Source organism: Nomascus leucogenys, chromosome 22a (genome assembly GCF_006542625.1).
Source record: "Nomascus leucogenys isolate Asia chromosome 22a, Asia_NLE_v1, whole genome shotgun sequence".
Taxonomy (NCBI): Eukaryota; Metazoa; Chordata; class Mammalia; order Primates; family Hylobatidae; genus Nomascus; species Nomascus leucogenys.
This window is the reverse complement of record NC_044402.1, coordinates 81,932,031-81,947,574: the sequence shown is the minus strand read 5'-3', so window position 1 is coordinate 81,947,574 and position 15,544 is coordinate 81,932,031. Positions and strand designations below refer to the sequence as shown.

The following is a 15,544-nucleotide window of genomic DNA, read 5'->3' as shown; positions in this document are numbered from 1 at the left end:
TATTTCTTCTTTGCCTGTCTAGTGTGTCTTCCTCTTAAGCACTGTTTGGCAATTTCAAAAATTCCACTTGAACATAACAGCTGCCATTTCCTTTGGCTTCCTATGTTCTATGAACTAAGTGCTTATAAAAATCATCTCATTTATCCATATTGAACAGATGAGAAAACTGAAAAACAGAACTCCACATAAAACTAGTTTCATCTCAAACTACTCCTCATAAATATACATGCTCCTTTGTAGGAAGAAGTCCAAGATATATTTAATTATTTTTAAAATTTAAATATGTTTTTGTTGATGAATTTTGATGTTTTTATTTGATTTTATGAAAGCCTTAGTTTTTCTTCTGAGCTATATTTTTAAAATTAAAGGCCTTCAATAAAAATCCCTTCATGCTAAAAACTCTCAATAAACTAGGTGTTGATGGAACATATCTCAATAAGAGCTATTTATGACAGACCCACAGCCAATATCATACTGAATGGGCAAAAACTGGAAGCATTCCCTTTGAAAACCGGCACAAGACAAGGATGCCTTCACACCACTCCTATTCAACGTAGTATTGGAAGTTCTGGCCACGGCAATCAGGCAAGAGAAAGCAACAAAGGGTATTCAAATAGGAAGAGAGGAAGTCAAATTGTTTGCAGGTGACATGATTGTATATTTAGAAAACTCCATGGTCTCAGCCCCAAAACTCCTTAAGCTTATAAGCAACTTCAGCAAAGTCTCAGGATACAAAAATCAATGTGCAAAAATCACAAGCATTCCTATACAACAATAGCCAAGCAGAGAGCCAAATCATGAGTGAATCACTACAAAGAGAATAAAATACCTAGGAATCCAACTTACAAGGGATGTGAAGGACCTCTTCAAGGAGCACTACAAACCACTGCTCAAGGAAATAAGAGGACACAAACAAATGGAAAAAAATATTCTATGCTCATGGATAGGAAGAATCAATATCGTGAAAATGGCCATACCGCCCAAAGTAATTTATAGATTCAAGGCTACTCCCATCAAGCTACCATTGACTTTCTTTGCAAAATTAGAAAAAACTACTTTAAATTTCATATGGAACCATAAAAGAGCCCATATAGTCAAGACAATCCTAAGCAAAAAGGAAAGCTGGAGGCATCAGGCTACCCGACTTCAAACTATACTTACAAGGCTAACCAAAACAGATACACAGGCCAATGGAACAGAACAGAGGCCTCAGAAATAACACCAGACATCTACCTAGGAATACAACTGGTCTCAAACTCCTGGCCTCAAGTGATCTTCCTGCCTTGGCCTCCCAAAGTGCTGGGATTACAGGCATGAGCCACTGTGCCTGGCCTATTTTAGCCTTTATTACCTGTTAATTTCTAAAGCCATTTCACTTAGTCAATGTAGATAGTTGAAGTGATAGAAATACAGTTTTAGAGTTTTACTCCAAAATTTTATTTAAACTTTAATTTGTTGAATGCCTTCATACTATCCTGCCTATATGACTGAATTTATAGATTTTATGTAAACTTAGCCACCAAGTTGTCAATGTTTTAGACTTACCATTTCTAAAATGGATGGCCGGCCTTCCAACTGGATATGAACACTGGCTTCTTTTCCACTTTCCATTTTCCCAAAATTACATAGGAAGTTTAAACAATGTGGATCAGCTTTTATGCAGTACTTGAAGGGAATATTAAAGTGCTACATTAAAATTTTCAACATTGGAAAATATTTTAAAAATATTTTTAAAGTATTTTATGTAGAATTTAATATATACTCTAATGGCATTTTGAAAATCATCTTTCCATAAATATGAAATTAAACATCTGCTTTCCTTAGTGGCATTTAAATTACCTTTAAACAAGACATGAATGTTTATTTTCTAAATTATAATAAAGTATTTAAACTGGAGCATATGTTTTTATTATTTGTATTAACATAATCTTCTGGGACAGAATTTTTAAAAAAATGTTCCTAATCAGAGTCTTGCTAAGTTACATATTCTATGTTTGTTGTAAAACATGGATCATTTCAAGGTGATGACTGCTTCTCCAGTTTCTTTTCATACATTCACTAAGCTGAAAAGAATGAAAATTAACCCATGCTACAGAGGCTGCCCAGGTGAAGACAACCTCTTGGTGTCCTGAAGGGTCTGGAACAATGTCATTGGCAAATAGTGGGCATTTGTTAGATAAAAAAAATGAAACTGTATAACATTTTTTTTTCTTTTTCAGATGGAGTCTTGCTCTGTCACCCAGGCTGGAGTGCAGTGGCATGATCTCGGCTCACTGCAACCTCCACCTCCTGGATTCAAGCAATTCTCCTGCCTCAGCCTCCCGAGTAGCTGGGACTACAGGCACCTGCCACCACGCCTGGCTAATTTTTGTATTTTTAGTAGAGACGGGGTTTCACTCTGTTGGCCAGGCTGGTCTCGAACCCCTGACCTTGTGATCCGCCCACCAAAGCCTCCCAAAGTGCTGGGATTACAGGCATGAGCCACCACACCTGGCCAACACATTTATATATGGGATAGACCCTGGGTCTATCTCAACTCTCCAACCATGCTTGTTCCTTCCATGCAAGAATACTACCTAATTTGTCTTCTCTCTTATCATTGAAGTGACAGCTCAAACCCATTGACTTGATTTTAAGTGTCTCACTTCTCTGTTGGAAAGCAGGAACTACAACCTGAAAAACTGAAACTTACCAATAGCCTCTTATCAGTCTTGGACAAGAACTGGACTATGCCTTTCAAAGTTTCCATTGCACTCTTTTGCTGCTCTAATGCACACACTCTTTGATAATTTTCAAAGTGGCATTCTCCAGTAGTAGTCTATGAAGATAGAAAGCAAGAGAAATCTTATCTTTCAACATTGGAAAAAACAGCAAAAGGTTTTAGAAGTTCCAGTAGCTTATCTTTGCTAAAATATATCAAGTACCTCTGAAATTGTAGAAATTTTTTTGACAGATTTGGGAGTGATTAAATGTCTGTGGCAGAAACACAAAAATCCAGCCGAATTACAGAAGGTTGGATATAGGTTCTAAGCTGATAAAATGGCCTTAACCTTGCAGAAATGTGAAAAATGATATTGGAACATTAGCATGATATTAAATATTTCTTTGCCTTTATAGACGAAACAATGTAACACCATATTCTTCTCTCTCAATCTGGAATTTAACTAGGATTTTTAAAAATCAGACCTCAAACCTATTTAGATTTGTTGACTTCTGTCTTCAACCTGTTAAGCTCAAAACAATTCTTATGGAACCATCAATGCAAGAATATTGGTTCTTAAGAAGTGGTTTGAATAGTGTGCTTCCTTAAAAAAAAAAGGCTATAATCCTCATATTTGCACAGTAGTTTCAAGTTTTATGAAGAATTCTACCAATCAACTTACCTGTATAGGTCCGTATCACACAAACACGTATCTTAAAATAATTATTCAATGGAGATGGTCGAATATAGTTCTGTTGTTATTTAAATCAAATGTAAAAGTTGCACTGTAACTACAGTTCTAAAGAAATATATAATATTCAAAGCATAACTCAATAAATGCATGGTGAATTCATAGAGTGTGACTGAAGTAAGATAACAATTACCCATTTTCGCATCATTACTTGAATAAAGGATTGGTTTGCATTTATTTTAGTATTTAAGACACACAATAAAGGTTAAGTGGAAGAAATACATTTTTACCTGGACATCCAAAATGTTGAACAGCTTATCAGTTTTGGGGCTAAAAGAATTTGGTACCATTATTTCCACACTAACATTGGGAGCCATGCTATTGCCAGTGTTGATAACCTGATAAGGAGGAAAATTTTTTTAACAAATGTTTTCTATAAATGTAAGTACAGATATGAGTTAGCTTTTAGGTGATCCCATATTCCATGCAACATTTATAGTGGTGGAGGTTTATAGTTGGCAGCTGCATAACAAAGGGAGACAGGATATCCATAGTCAGAATTTTTAAAGTTTGCTAATAATTTCAAATGAGTCATTATTTCTAACCTAGTTTTGGTATTGTTGAAAACAAAAAGTACAGGCTGATGGTTTATTGGAGAAACAGTCTTAGGAGACATAAACAATACATATTTGTATGTTACATTACATGTTTTAAAAATATCATTTGGTTCTCATGAGGTAGGCCAACATTTTGGTATTCACCAGCTAAGGGAAATGCTAACAGGTGTTCTTAGTGTTCCCAAGACAAAAGTTAAAAAATGACAAGAGTTATGACCAAAACTCAGGTATTGTAATTCTAAATCCTATGATGTTATCGCAAAAGCACTCTGTGCTAAGAGGATAATCAGCATCTATATGCTGATGCATTCAGAAAAAAAAGTATGTTGTTGGATTTTGAGAAAGCACAAAAGGTTTTTAACAATACTTGTCAAAAAATGCATAAGAGGATGATAAATTTGGGGACTGAAGATTCCTGAAAAGGGAAATGGGGCCAAAATATAGCTTACTGAACTGGCAGCTTAACTGTAAAACCAATACAGTTAAGTCAGAAAGATGCATCCCAATACCTCGATTAAAAAAGACGACTTGCAGACCTGCAGTCATTTTATGAATGCATGTGACATAGATGAAGAAAGTGTCTCCAAATTGGGAACAGGTGGTAACTGCTAATCCATAAAAGCACAGGGCAGTTGCAGAAGGAAATGTCAGCAACAGATACCTAGCAGTGCCCAATACTACAGACAAGGTCTTCTCGATGCCATTAAATATCAATCTAAATCACAAACATCTCTGTTTGCCTAACAACAATTAAACCTCTAAGAATATCTACATAGTTGGCTAGACACAGAAATCCTATATACCACAAGTTTCTCCAGTCCCAGTCACTACATTATAAATTTAGTAGAAAATTTTTAACTATTAATTGTAAATTAATAAATAAACATTCTAGAGTCCAGTTTGGTTTCTGTTTTAGTTTATCAAAGCACAAACTCCCATTGGGTTTTAAAGAGCATTTCTTGGGACTTCAAAGTGGAGAACTAAAATTTTTCAACATTAGTATCAACTAGTGTAACAAAAATTGGAGTACACATAGAATCAACAGGATTTCAAGGTCATTCTTTTTCCACAGATCTGGGGCAAAGCCAAGGAATTTGCATTTTGGATAGGTACCCCAAGTGATTCTAATACACATTTTGAAAAGCACTGTCTTACAAAATATTATACCTAATCCAAGATTTACTCACATATATAGATTATTCTATAAGAATTCTTGGACAGTGCTTTTGGTTCAAAGAATTTTTTTTGGAAATTGCATTTACTAATCACCAACATCTTTGATACAATAAAAATATCAGTTTGACAGCAGAAAATGTTTTTAAAAACTTAGGTTTACATGAGTCTCCTAATACTTCCGAATTATGATAGTACTCTTTAAAAGGTTATTTAATAATTGATAAAGCACTTGTCACAGGTCATAAACTTATGGCTTGAAAGGCTGACCAACGTGATCTTAAATGGAGACGGGAGGTAAGAGCCTCCTTTACTTTGTAGTGCTGAGGTTTTTATAAGTTTGAACCAAGAAGAAATTTCACTGATTTGCACCCAAAGGTGCCTTCCCTTAGCCTGTCCTGTTTTCTGTATGTGTCTCTAGCAAATTCAGCTCATCCCGTAACTTTGCCTGTTTCAGGCATTATCTCTGTTCCTGCATGCTCTTTCTCACCTGTGCTGTAAGGAGATACGGGCTTGAATACCAGGGACAAGACAAGTGGAAGGAAAGCAGCAGGGGTCTGAGAGGCAGGAGTACCACTGCTGCTGCCCCATTCCAGCCAGCCGTGGTCTACAGAGGCTGAGGGACTTCATAGGTGTACAATGTCCCTTGGAGCAATGCGTCAGTGACATCCTTTTAGGTTGTTACAAATATCAACACAATTAACTTTTCTTACATGGAAAGTTAAGTTCATTTTCTCCACCATGCACGTTTCAGGTTCATTTTCATCATTTGATCCATACACAAATGAAGTTGGGTTTACAAACCTGGTAGAAACAAATTCAAATTTAATTAACTGTCTTATTCGATGACGTATTATAAAGAGTCTTTTCTACAGTCTGGATTATAGCATATTTACAAGTCACCATGGAATACTTTTGGTTTTGTGGTCAGATATACATTTTATTTAAAAAGAAATTAAATTAGGGCCAGGCGCAGTGGCTCATGCCTGTAATCCCAGCAATTTGGGAGGCCGAGGAGGGTGCATCACCTGAGGTCAGGAGTTTGAGGGCAGCCTGGCCAACATGGTGAAACCCAATCTCTACTAAAAATACAAAAAAAATTAGCTGGGCGTGGTGGTGCATGCCTGTAGTTCCAGCAACTCAGGAGGCTGAGGCAGGAGAATCGCTTGAACCCAAGAAGCGGAGGTTGCAGTGAACTGAGGTCACACCGAGCTGAGGTCACACCACTGCCCTCCAGCAGGGGCAATAGAGCGAGACTCTGTCTAAAAAAAAAAAAAAAAAAAAAAAAAAAAGCCATGTGCTCTGACCTGGATGACAAAGCTGTCCTCACCGATATTCTTTTCTTGCTTTCCGCAATACTACACCTTTTTCATTCTACTGACCATTCCTTCTCTTTCAGCCCTTACGTGATTCATGTAAATTTGGCAAATGTAATGTGGGATAACTTCTTAGTTTTTTCCTAAGGTTCTCATACCTCAATTTATGTTACCCATGTTTGAATTATTTCTTCCAATCTCATGATCCCTGCTGGCTACTTATAATGAACCCCAAATCTGGGGAGCAAGTCTAACATTAAGTATGATAATTTTTTGTTACAATACAAGGCTGTCACTCTCTTTTAAAGGCCTGTGATTCGACATTTTTGTCTGCAATAAACTTTAAGAAATATGTTTCTAGGGAGACCTCTACTCCATAAGGTGCTCACATTTGGCAGCTAATATTAGGTAATACCAAATTAGAAACTCATGAAACAGGAAAGTAATCAGCATAGATTTAGGCAGTTTAACAGGTGAACATTCCATGTTCAAAATAATGAGATGTGAATAAGAGAAAAATAGGAAGACACTCATCATAAGCCAGGAGGAATGGCAAGATAAACACTGAAAACCAGGAAACATGCAATGAACTTTTTATTTGCTTACTTGTGATTCTCTAGGTCTTATTCTCCTGTGAATGGCCTTTTTCCATCCATTTGCTTTATCTCAAACTTGATACTCAATTCCATCAGACACCAACATTTTACATTTACATGACTGTATATCATCTTTCTAAGTGGATAAAATGACTGTGGGATGGTTTAGATTTAGAGCAACAGGAAAGGCTCATCTGTCTATTTGTTCTGTAACTCATATCTTCTACTGTATAAAAATGTAGTTTTAAGGACTAACAGCATGAATAAGTTCCAGTGGAATTACTGAAGGTTTCTGTAAGCCCCCTTTTATTCTTTCTCCACACATCTCCTTCTTGAATGAGAGGGGGATCCACTCAATCATTAAAATCACGAGGAAGCAATGAATTCTGATACTGTGGTTGAGGAATTCGGTGATCCCATAGGTATAAAAAGTGGACAAGGGACACCTTGCAGCCAGATCTCTCACATCTCAATCCATTTGCCACATGTGTAGATATGGGTCTGCAGAATCGTGATTTGACTAACTTCACACTTCTCTGAACTTCACACTTGACATGGGCATTGAGTATGATTATGCAGACTGCATACTGCCTAATTCCGGATTAGGATTACACAGTGCACAACTGAAAGGCTCAGTGTGGCCTTGCTATCTTATTGGGGCTCTCACAGTAGGAAATCTCCTCCAGCTGGGTACTAGTTTGATGTAGTATCAGTGTTGATTATAGAATGGATTATTATAATGGACAGCTAAGTAAGGGACTATAACAACGAGGTAATTATTAAAAGATAGAGTATCCTTTTTATTTAAAAAAAATTCTAGAATACAGTTTTTTCATTAATGTAAGAAGCAAGGAAACTGTAAATCAGCTCTAAATTTGAAAGGAGGCCTTGATGTCTACTTACCCATGAACAGTCAGCTTAACCTCATATTTTAAAGGTATTGCTACAGTCACTCTGCTGTGCTTTAGATTGTCCATTTCCCCTTCATTTTCACTACACAAATAGAAAACACCCTGTTAGAATTCACCAAGCAGAAAAGTCTTCAGAGAGAACTAATTACATATCCTGTATACGTAATATACTCAGAGGTTTGCTTAAATGCTTTTTGAGGAGTGGGGATAAAAGCAGATATGGTAGTAAAAATTTTTTAGGACAAGGTTGGCGGAAAATTTCTCTCATTACTTAAACTGTTATCATTTGCTTCTAATGCTAGATAGAGGAATTTTTTGTTTTTTTTTTTACAAATAGTTACATTTATTAGATTAAAAGATTTTTTAACATTTATGTTCTAGGTGGTACAAAAACCAGAATAAATGGGTAGTTTAGAAACAAATTTATTACTCTCTTTAGGTTGAAGAAGTATTTTTGCAAGACTTAATTCAATGACCAAAGAAAGCACATCAATCATATAATTTTTTAAACTGTATAGCAAGTCATGTACTGCCTTAACGTATCTTTATAATCAGTTTTACTTATAGAGATTTTTAGGATGAGAGGGTGACCAAATTGTTGTGTTAGGTAAAATGAAGTCCATCTTGATGTTTACTCTGAATTTTTAAAAATATATTGAAACTTCACTCATGAAATAGTCATTAATGATTTCCTATTTACTCTAGGAGACATATCTATGTCAGTCATTACACTCACTTTTAAATCTTGTAGAGTTATTACTTGTAAACGGTTTATTCTGTTTTTGATTTCAAATACACAGTTTGATTCGTGACACATCATGTCCACTCTAATCTAATCTAATAAATACTTAACATAGCTCAAGAGCTAAAACATTACCAGTAACTCCCATTTAACTATGTTGTTTGGTTTTTTTAAAAGCATACCATGTAAGAGAAGTTTTCTCTTACAATTAATGGAACACAGTTTTATGGTTCTCCTAATTCCCCCCTCAAAATATGGGGGTACATTTCTAGTTCATTTTATTAACAATAAGTTATACCAGGTAGCATGCACTGTGATAGTGAGGTCCTCTTCCGCTCTGCTGAGTGAGCTCACATCCAGGAGAAAGCTAGTATCTATCTGTAAAACATAGAGCAGGAAAGCCCATTAAAAAAAATCTTAAGTACATTTTTTATAATCTGAATTTTTTCTTAAAAGTTTATGTTCTATGGAATGTAGAATTGAATCTATTGTAAAGGCATCAGCTACTCCTCCCTTGGCAGTAAGATTCAGTGAAGTTGCTGGGTTTGTGGCAATTTTAAAGTACACACATTATCCACAAGTAACATTCAGAGACAAAGCCTTCTCTGAATGTGAACGCAGGCAAGTCCAGACAAAATTAGAAATGCTTTCACAACTTGAGTGAAGACTCTTGCCAAAAACACCTTTTTGTATAGCAGAGGTAACATGCCTGGCAGACAGGACCACCTGCGGTGGGGGTGGGGGGTTTTGGGGAAGGGTGTGTAGGGGGAGCAGAATTCTGATTGACAGATGCACATGCCCATTTCGATGTAAACATGCCACCCCCTTTAAAACAGCAAACTTTGCCAAGAATATAAACACAAAGCTCAAAGATTTCAAGAACCAGTTTTATTTCATCACTCAGCTACCTACCCTAAGCTAAAATATTTATAATATTTTATATGCCACATAAGGATAGGGAAGAATAGAAAAACATTCATGATAGTGAACAAAAGCCATAAATGTGAAACACTTACCCTTGAGAGATGATCTACATATATATAGCCAATACTGCAGTCAAGTTGTACCATGCCAGAGTTATCTGTGACTTCGCAGTTTATTTGCTTCTCTTCCTAATGGGAAAAATGAAACAACTGTTTTGGACAGGAAGGAAATAAAAAGTTTGTAACATATGTTTGAGGATGGTTAATGAAAAGAATATCATCCCAGAAGTATTTGCTTTCCTAGGAAAACTATTTTCTATTTATATGTTTGAGATAAATAGAAATATGATATAAATGTGTGCATGTGTGTATATATGTATATATGTGTATATATGTATATATGTGTGTATATATGTGTGTGTGTGTATGTATGTGTGTATATATATATATGTATACTCTAGTATTCAAACAGATTCTCCACAAAAAAAATTTCTGGACTTGTAGCTTTCATTCATCTTGATATATTCCCTATTTAATCCAGGGTCTGAATTCCTTGAACAATCATGAGGCAAGGAATCCATAAGGTTCATATTTTAATGGTCCTCTTCTGTCTGGTATGTGAGAATGTGTTTAAGGTATTTAATCAAAATAGCTATAATCTCAATAGGTGTAATGAGGCTATAATTGCAGTAAGTATAAAATGCTTTAAAAATACAGTCCGTGAATATCTGAGTTTCCACTGTTACTTTTGCAAGTAGTGCAAACACTAGAGAAAGAAGGTAACAGATACTCGTGAGAGGTCAAAGGTCACTCTTGATGTGAAGGTGTGGCCCCTGGACAAAAGATGAGTGAATTTGATAAAGGATAGAGAAAATTCCATTAATTGTCTGAGTGTCACCTTAAAATAAAGAACGGTAACTCTGGAGTCCAGGATGGAGGATCAATGTTACTTGTGCAAGGACCACAATCAAGGGGATACTGTTCCAACATCAGACGTGTGCTGGCTACAGCAGTGAGAATGTAAAGGCACCCAAACAGCTTCCCCCTACTCCTAGCACTGGAAAACAGGAGGCTGATGCCTTTGGACTTAAGACCCAAGAACTTGCCATTCTGAGCAGGGGCACAGAAGAAGTCTGAAAATAACTAGGAGCCTAAATATTAAGACTTATTCCCCAAATCAGTGAAGTGAATTCTACAATTTACTCTTTAAAAATTAAGTAAAATACTAAGTAGCATCATGCTATTGTGGTTTACAGTACTTACCAGCTCTAAAATCTTAATGAAGTAAAGACCCATGGGTAGTTTGACATGTAGAGTCGTTTCATATGCATCATCTCCAGCATTAAACAAGGACACATTCAACATTAATGTCTTCATACTCCCAACAGCAAGATAGGTTTTATTTTCATGGGGCCTAAAAATTAAGTTATATTATTTAGTTCTTATTTAGGAAATAAAAATCCTTCTCTCTCTCTCTCTCTCTCTATATATATATATATGCGTACAAGGATCTATGTATATAATTTATGCTGAACATAAAATACTAATTTTCTTGGAAAACCAATCATGGGATTGACCCTATGCAAGCAGATGTGAGCTGATATTAAGAAGAACTCTTTCTCATGTTTTTTTTTGTAAATTCAGTCACCTATTACCCAAGGAAAGTTTAATGAGTTATAATTATACTCGTATCTTTTCTCATTTCTTTTCTGCATAACCTCTTGCTTCTATAATTTTAACATTTTCCTGATTATTTCATAACGTTTTCTAAAGGCAAAGCAGTTTTTTTCTTTCTTGCAAGCCTAAAATAGACATTGAACTAGCTGCTGCCTGAACCAAGGGAGGAAAATGAAAGGAACTGGTAGAAAAGGAGAAGACTAGAAGGAATGCTTGGTAGAAGTGAGCAAGGCATGAGGAAGAACTACTATGTCCACCCACAAGTGTGTGGCACTAAAATTTGTAGAACTAGAATTAAATTGTGAAGCAGCTGGTCACCTCCACCAGTAACTAGGCCAAATTTAAAAACAGAACTAGAGACATGCTTCATCCTCCTGTGTATTGCAAAGTATAGATTGCTGCAAATCCACACATATGCACGAGTTCAAGTCCTGGCACCGCCAGCAGTTCTTTCTGGTGGGGAAGTAATTTAGCATCTTTAAGCCTCAGTTATCCTATTCCATACTACCTACCATTCAGTGAAGATCTGGGTTATGTATACTGTATAAAGTCCTTAAAATATTTTAAATATGAAGTATTTGAGACATAAGGAACTTATTCAAAGGCCACAGCTAGAATGTTCTGAAGTCTTGAAACAATTGCAAATTTCTACACAGTTCATTCTTTTTTCCCAGTGAGAGGATTAGAACAACTAGGTGCTAAGGAACACTTTCCATTATATCAGGTCATTTTATAAACTTTCCCCTAAGAATAGAAGTTCTTAGATATCTACTAATTTAAAATTTAGAAAAATGAGTTCAAAGTAGAGAAGCATGTTACCCAAAGCAAAATATCAGGTGAGGATAGATAAAAAAGATAAATATCCACCTAGCACTGCAGAATTTAGAAAGTTTCTTCAGTAATGTTTAAATTGTGTCATTCAAATCAACATTTGTAGAGAAGATTGGTATTTGAATAAACTATTTATGGAAATACTAAAGATACAGTAGGAATTTAGTTGTTTTTGTGAATTGATTAAAGACAGCATATGTAAGGACAGAGTTTAAGAACATGTTTCAAAATTTCTGCTTTTAAGTATTACTTGAAGATTCATGAATATAATTGAAAGTTTCTGTACAATAAATCAGACACTAAGTTCATCGTTCCCAAATACCAACAAACTTCACTCCTTCCTAGAGCTGATATAATAAAGGACAGATGTGTAAATAAATGTAAAAAATGATACACAAATGAGCAAGTGTTATGAATAGAGGGCTCTGGGAAACCACTTTTTGCCTGAGGTAGTAAAGACATGATACTTATTCTTTCTCTACTACTATGGTTAAATTGGCTGCCTCAAGAAATATTTTTTAAGTCTGAAAATGTCATGATTGAACCTAAATTCACTTGGATTGAGTTTCTAATTGATTTATCTGTCTCAAGTCCTTCTCCTCTCCTTTAATCCAGTCTTCACACTGCCACAGGGTCATTTTCAAGAAAGCAAACTAGATAATGGTAAGTATCTGTTGAGAACCTTACATTGCCTTCAAGATAAGAGTTCCAACTCCTTAGCATGACACAGAGGCCCTCCAGAGTTGGTCCCTGCTTCACTTTCACTGAACAATTCATTCTTTTGTTTCAGTCATATTTTTCTATAAACAGGCATCTAATACACCAGGATGTTTTGTGTCTCCCTTCAAGCTGGCACTCTGACGTCAACATCTCCTCTTCATGCATCTGACTTGTACTTATTCTTCAAGATTTAGCTTGGACGTCAATAATTCTTAGTTGTTCTTCTAGCCAAAACTCACTGTTAACCACCTTCACCCTGCACTGCTCTCCCCTAACAGGATAAGGTGACAGCTTCTCCCTCTCTCAAAGCACACTGGGCACCTCTATAAAAATGCAGTATTTTCACAATGTCAAGTCTCTGGTTCCTCTCATCACTAGACTAATTTGCCTTGGGGAGAAGATGCTGGATCGTGATTCACATGCTTTCTCAGAGCCTAACAACACAGTGTTCAAAAAATATAAGCAGGTTTGTACATGTCTGTATTAAACGTAAAGAAGGGTTCGGTGGTGTCCAAGCAACAAGTCAGAAAAAACTGGGAAAATTATTCGGTAAGTTATTGACTGTTAGAAGTCTATGAAACTATCAGCATAAATACTGTCACGTTATAGCCTTAAACCGTGTTTATCTGTTCTGTGATGGTATACAGATTGCAAATGTCTCACTAAGAAAGTAAATATCTAGCATTATCACATTGTGATCTGTACCCCATCCAGACAACCTGATGTTTTAGTGGTGATAAACCTACTGAAATGACCTATGAATTAATGGCATCATATGACCATGGCAAAATCAAAACTGGAAATGTAGTACAGTTTTTGAGAATTATTCTTATGAACCTCGGAATATGCAAATAAAATAATTTTGGACATTTTTCCCCACTTTTATAACTCTAATATAACTTCTAAGAAAATGGGCACTTCACTTAATGCTAGAAAATTCTTCCTCTTTTTTTCTATTTTAAACTTATCAGAGTACAATACATGCATTGAAAAATGCAGATATCCTAATTGTACAGCTCAATATTTTTTATGAATACGTGTGTTAAGCACCTAGATCAAGGAAACAAATATTAGCAGCACCACTGAAAAACCCTCTGGGGTTTTTTCTTCCAGTTATTGGCCCCACCCTCCTTGATTTTTAATAATATAAATTGGTTTTGTTCAGTTTTGTATTTTACATAAATGTAATGTAATCTTTGAGTATCTGTTCTTTTGCATGGCTTTTATTCAAAATTTTGTTTGTGAGATTAATATATTGGTACACGTAGTTGTAAAATGTTTCTTATCATTGGTGTATATAGTCCATTTTATGAATATGCCACATCTTATTTATCCTTTCAATTATCCATGGGACTTTTGACAATTTCCATTTTTGGAACTATTATAGTTTTTTGGTCGACACACACATGTAATTCTGTAGGCTAGATACATATTTATATCTATCTTTGTATCTATCTAGGAGAGATTCTTATAATTTTTTAACCCAGGATTAATTTCTTAAAGATCTTTGAATCTTGGCTTACTTTCACTACCAGCCTAAGTTATATTGATAAACTATGTTTAAAAAACAAAACATACTATCAGGAACTATTTTTAATTAATAAAAATATATATACTTTAGAATTTCCATATAAAAAGCAAGCATATCATAGAGTAGAAGTCTGCAAACTACTGCCTGAAGGCCAAATTCACATGTCTGCCTACTTTAGTAAATAAAGTTCTATGAGAACACAGCCATGCTTTTGCACTACAGTGACAGAGTTGAGTAGCTGGGACAGAGATCTCTGTCCCACAAAAACTCAAATATCTATTATCTGTCCCTTCACAGAAAAAAGATGCAGGCTCTTGCTACAGAGCAATCCGATGAGTAAATTAATTACAAAATAAACATATAACATATTACCATATTTAATTGAAATCTATTTTGTACTATTCTGACTATAATAGAAGCTTCATTATTTCAGATGGCATAGGATGCAGTTCATTACCCCAATAAGCCATACAGAATTACAGAAAATGATCCCCCAGTCCTCATAACTCCTCCAGACATGGAGAAGAAAGGAAAGAATGCTACTTCCACATGCATCATCTCTACGTTGGGATCCTTGATTTGAGCAGTTGGATATGCTGGAAGAATGTGTAATAACTAACAAAGCAGTAATTCCAAACCCTGGGCACCACTGCAGGGTGGAGGAGTCTGAGTGACAGTGTGCTACCACAACATTTTAGGGAATGTCTGTGATTTACTCGTGCCTGTGTTGTAAACCTTGGGGTTAAGTAGTATGCATCTGCTTGGTGGCACTGTTAAATGGGAGAGAGGAAATGTGTGGGAACATGGCTGTCCCACATCCCGCCCCCCCCACCGCAAACTCTATAATCATGTTAGGACTAAAGCAACCTAAGAGGTTCTAAAAGTAAACTTCAGCTTGACATTAAAGTTTAATTAAGACTTGTAGAAGAGCTGCCCAGAAATAGACATTTATAAAATATTCTGGCTTGTAACCAAAGCATTAGTCACTGAACACCTTTGGGAAAGAAGTTGGCACTTAGACAAGCAACAGAAGGTGAAAGCACTGCATAAACAGCTAGGTTCCAAGACAACAGCAAATTAAAGAGAAACACAATGTTCACATTTCAGCAGCTAGA

At 35.7% G+C, this 15,544-nt stretch overlaps 1 protein-coding gene across 1 annotated transcript in view; it reads right to left on the bottom strand.

Moving 5' to 3' along the window:
• The window catches only part of ITGA4 (integrin subunit alpha 4), an 85,760-nt gene that overhangs the window by 4,314 nt on the left and 65,902 nt on the right, over positions 1-15,544 (bottom strand). Inside the window, exons 18-25 of the mRNA XM_003253800.4 lie at positions 10,934-11,084; positions 9,764-9,859; positions 9,046-9,125; positions 7,998-8,087; positions 5,896-5,986; positions 3,683-3,790; positions 2,693-2,818; positions 1,546-1,665 (exon numbers count right to left, since the gene is read on the bottom strand). Of these exons, the coding sequence (XP_003253848.1) occupies positions 1,546-1,665; positions 2,693-2,818; positions 3,683-3,790; positions 5,896-5,986; positions 7,998-8,087; positions 9,046-9,125; positions 9,764-9,859; positions 10,934-11,084 (862 nt within the window). The remainder of the gene's footprint in view (positions 1-1,545; positions 1,666-2,692; positions 2,819-3,682; positions 3,791-5,895; positions 5,987-7,997; positions 8,088-9,045; positions 9,126-9,763; positions 9,860-10,933; positions 11,085-15,544) is intronic.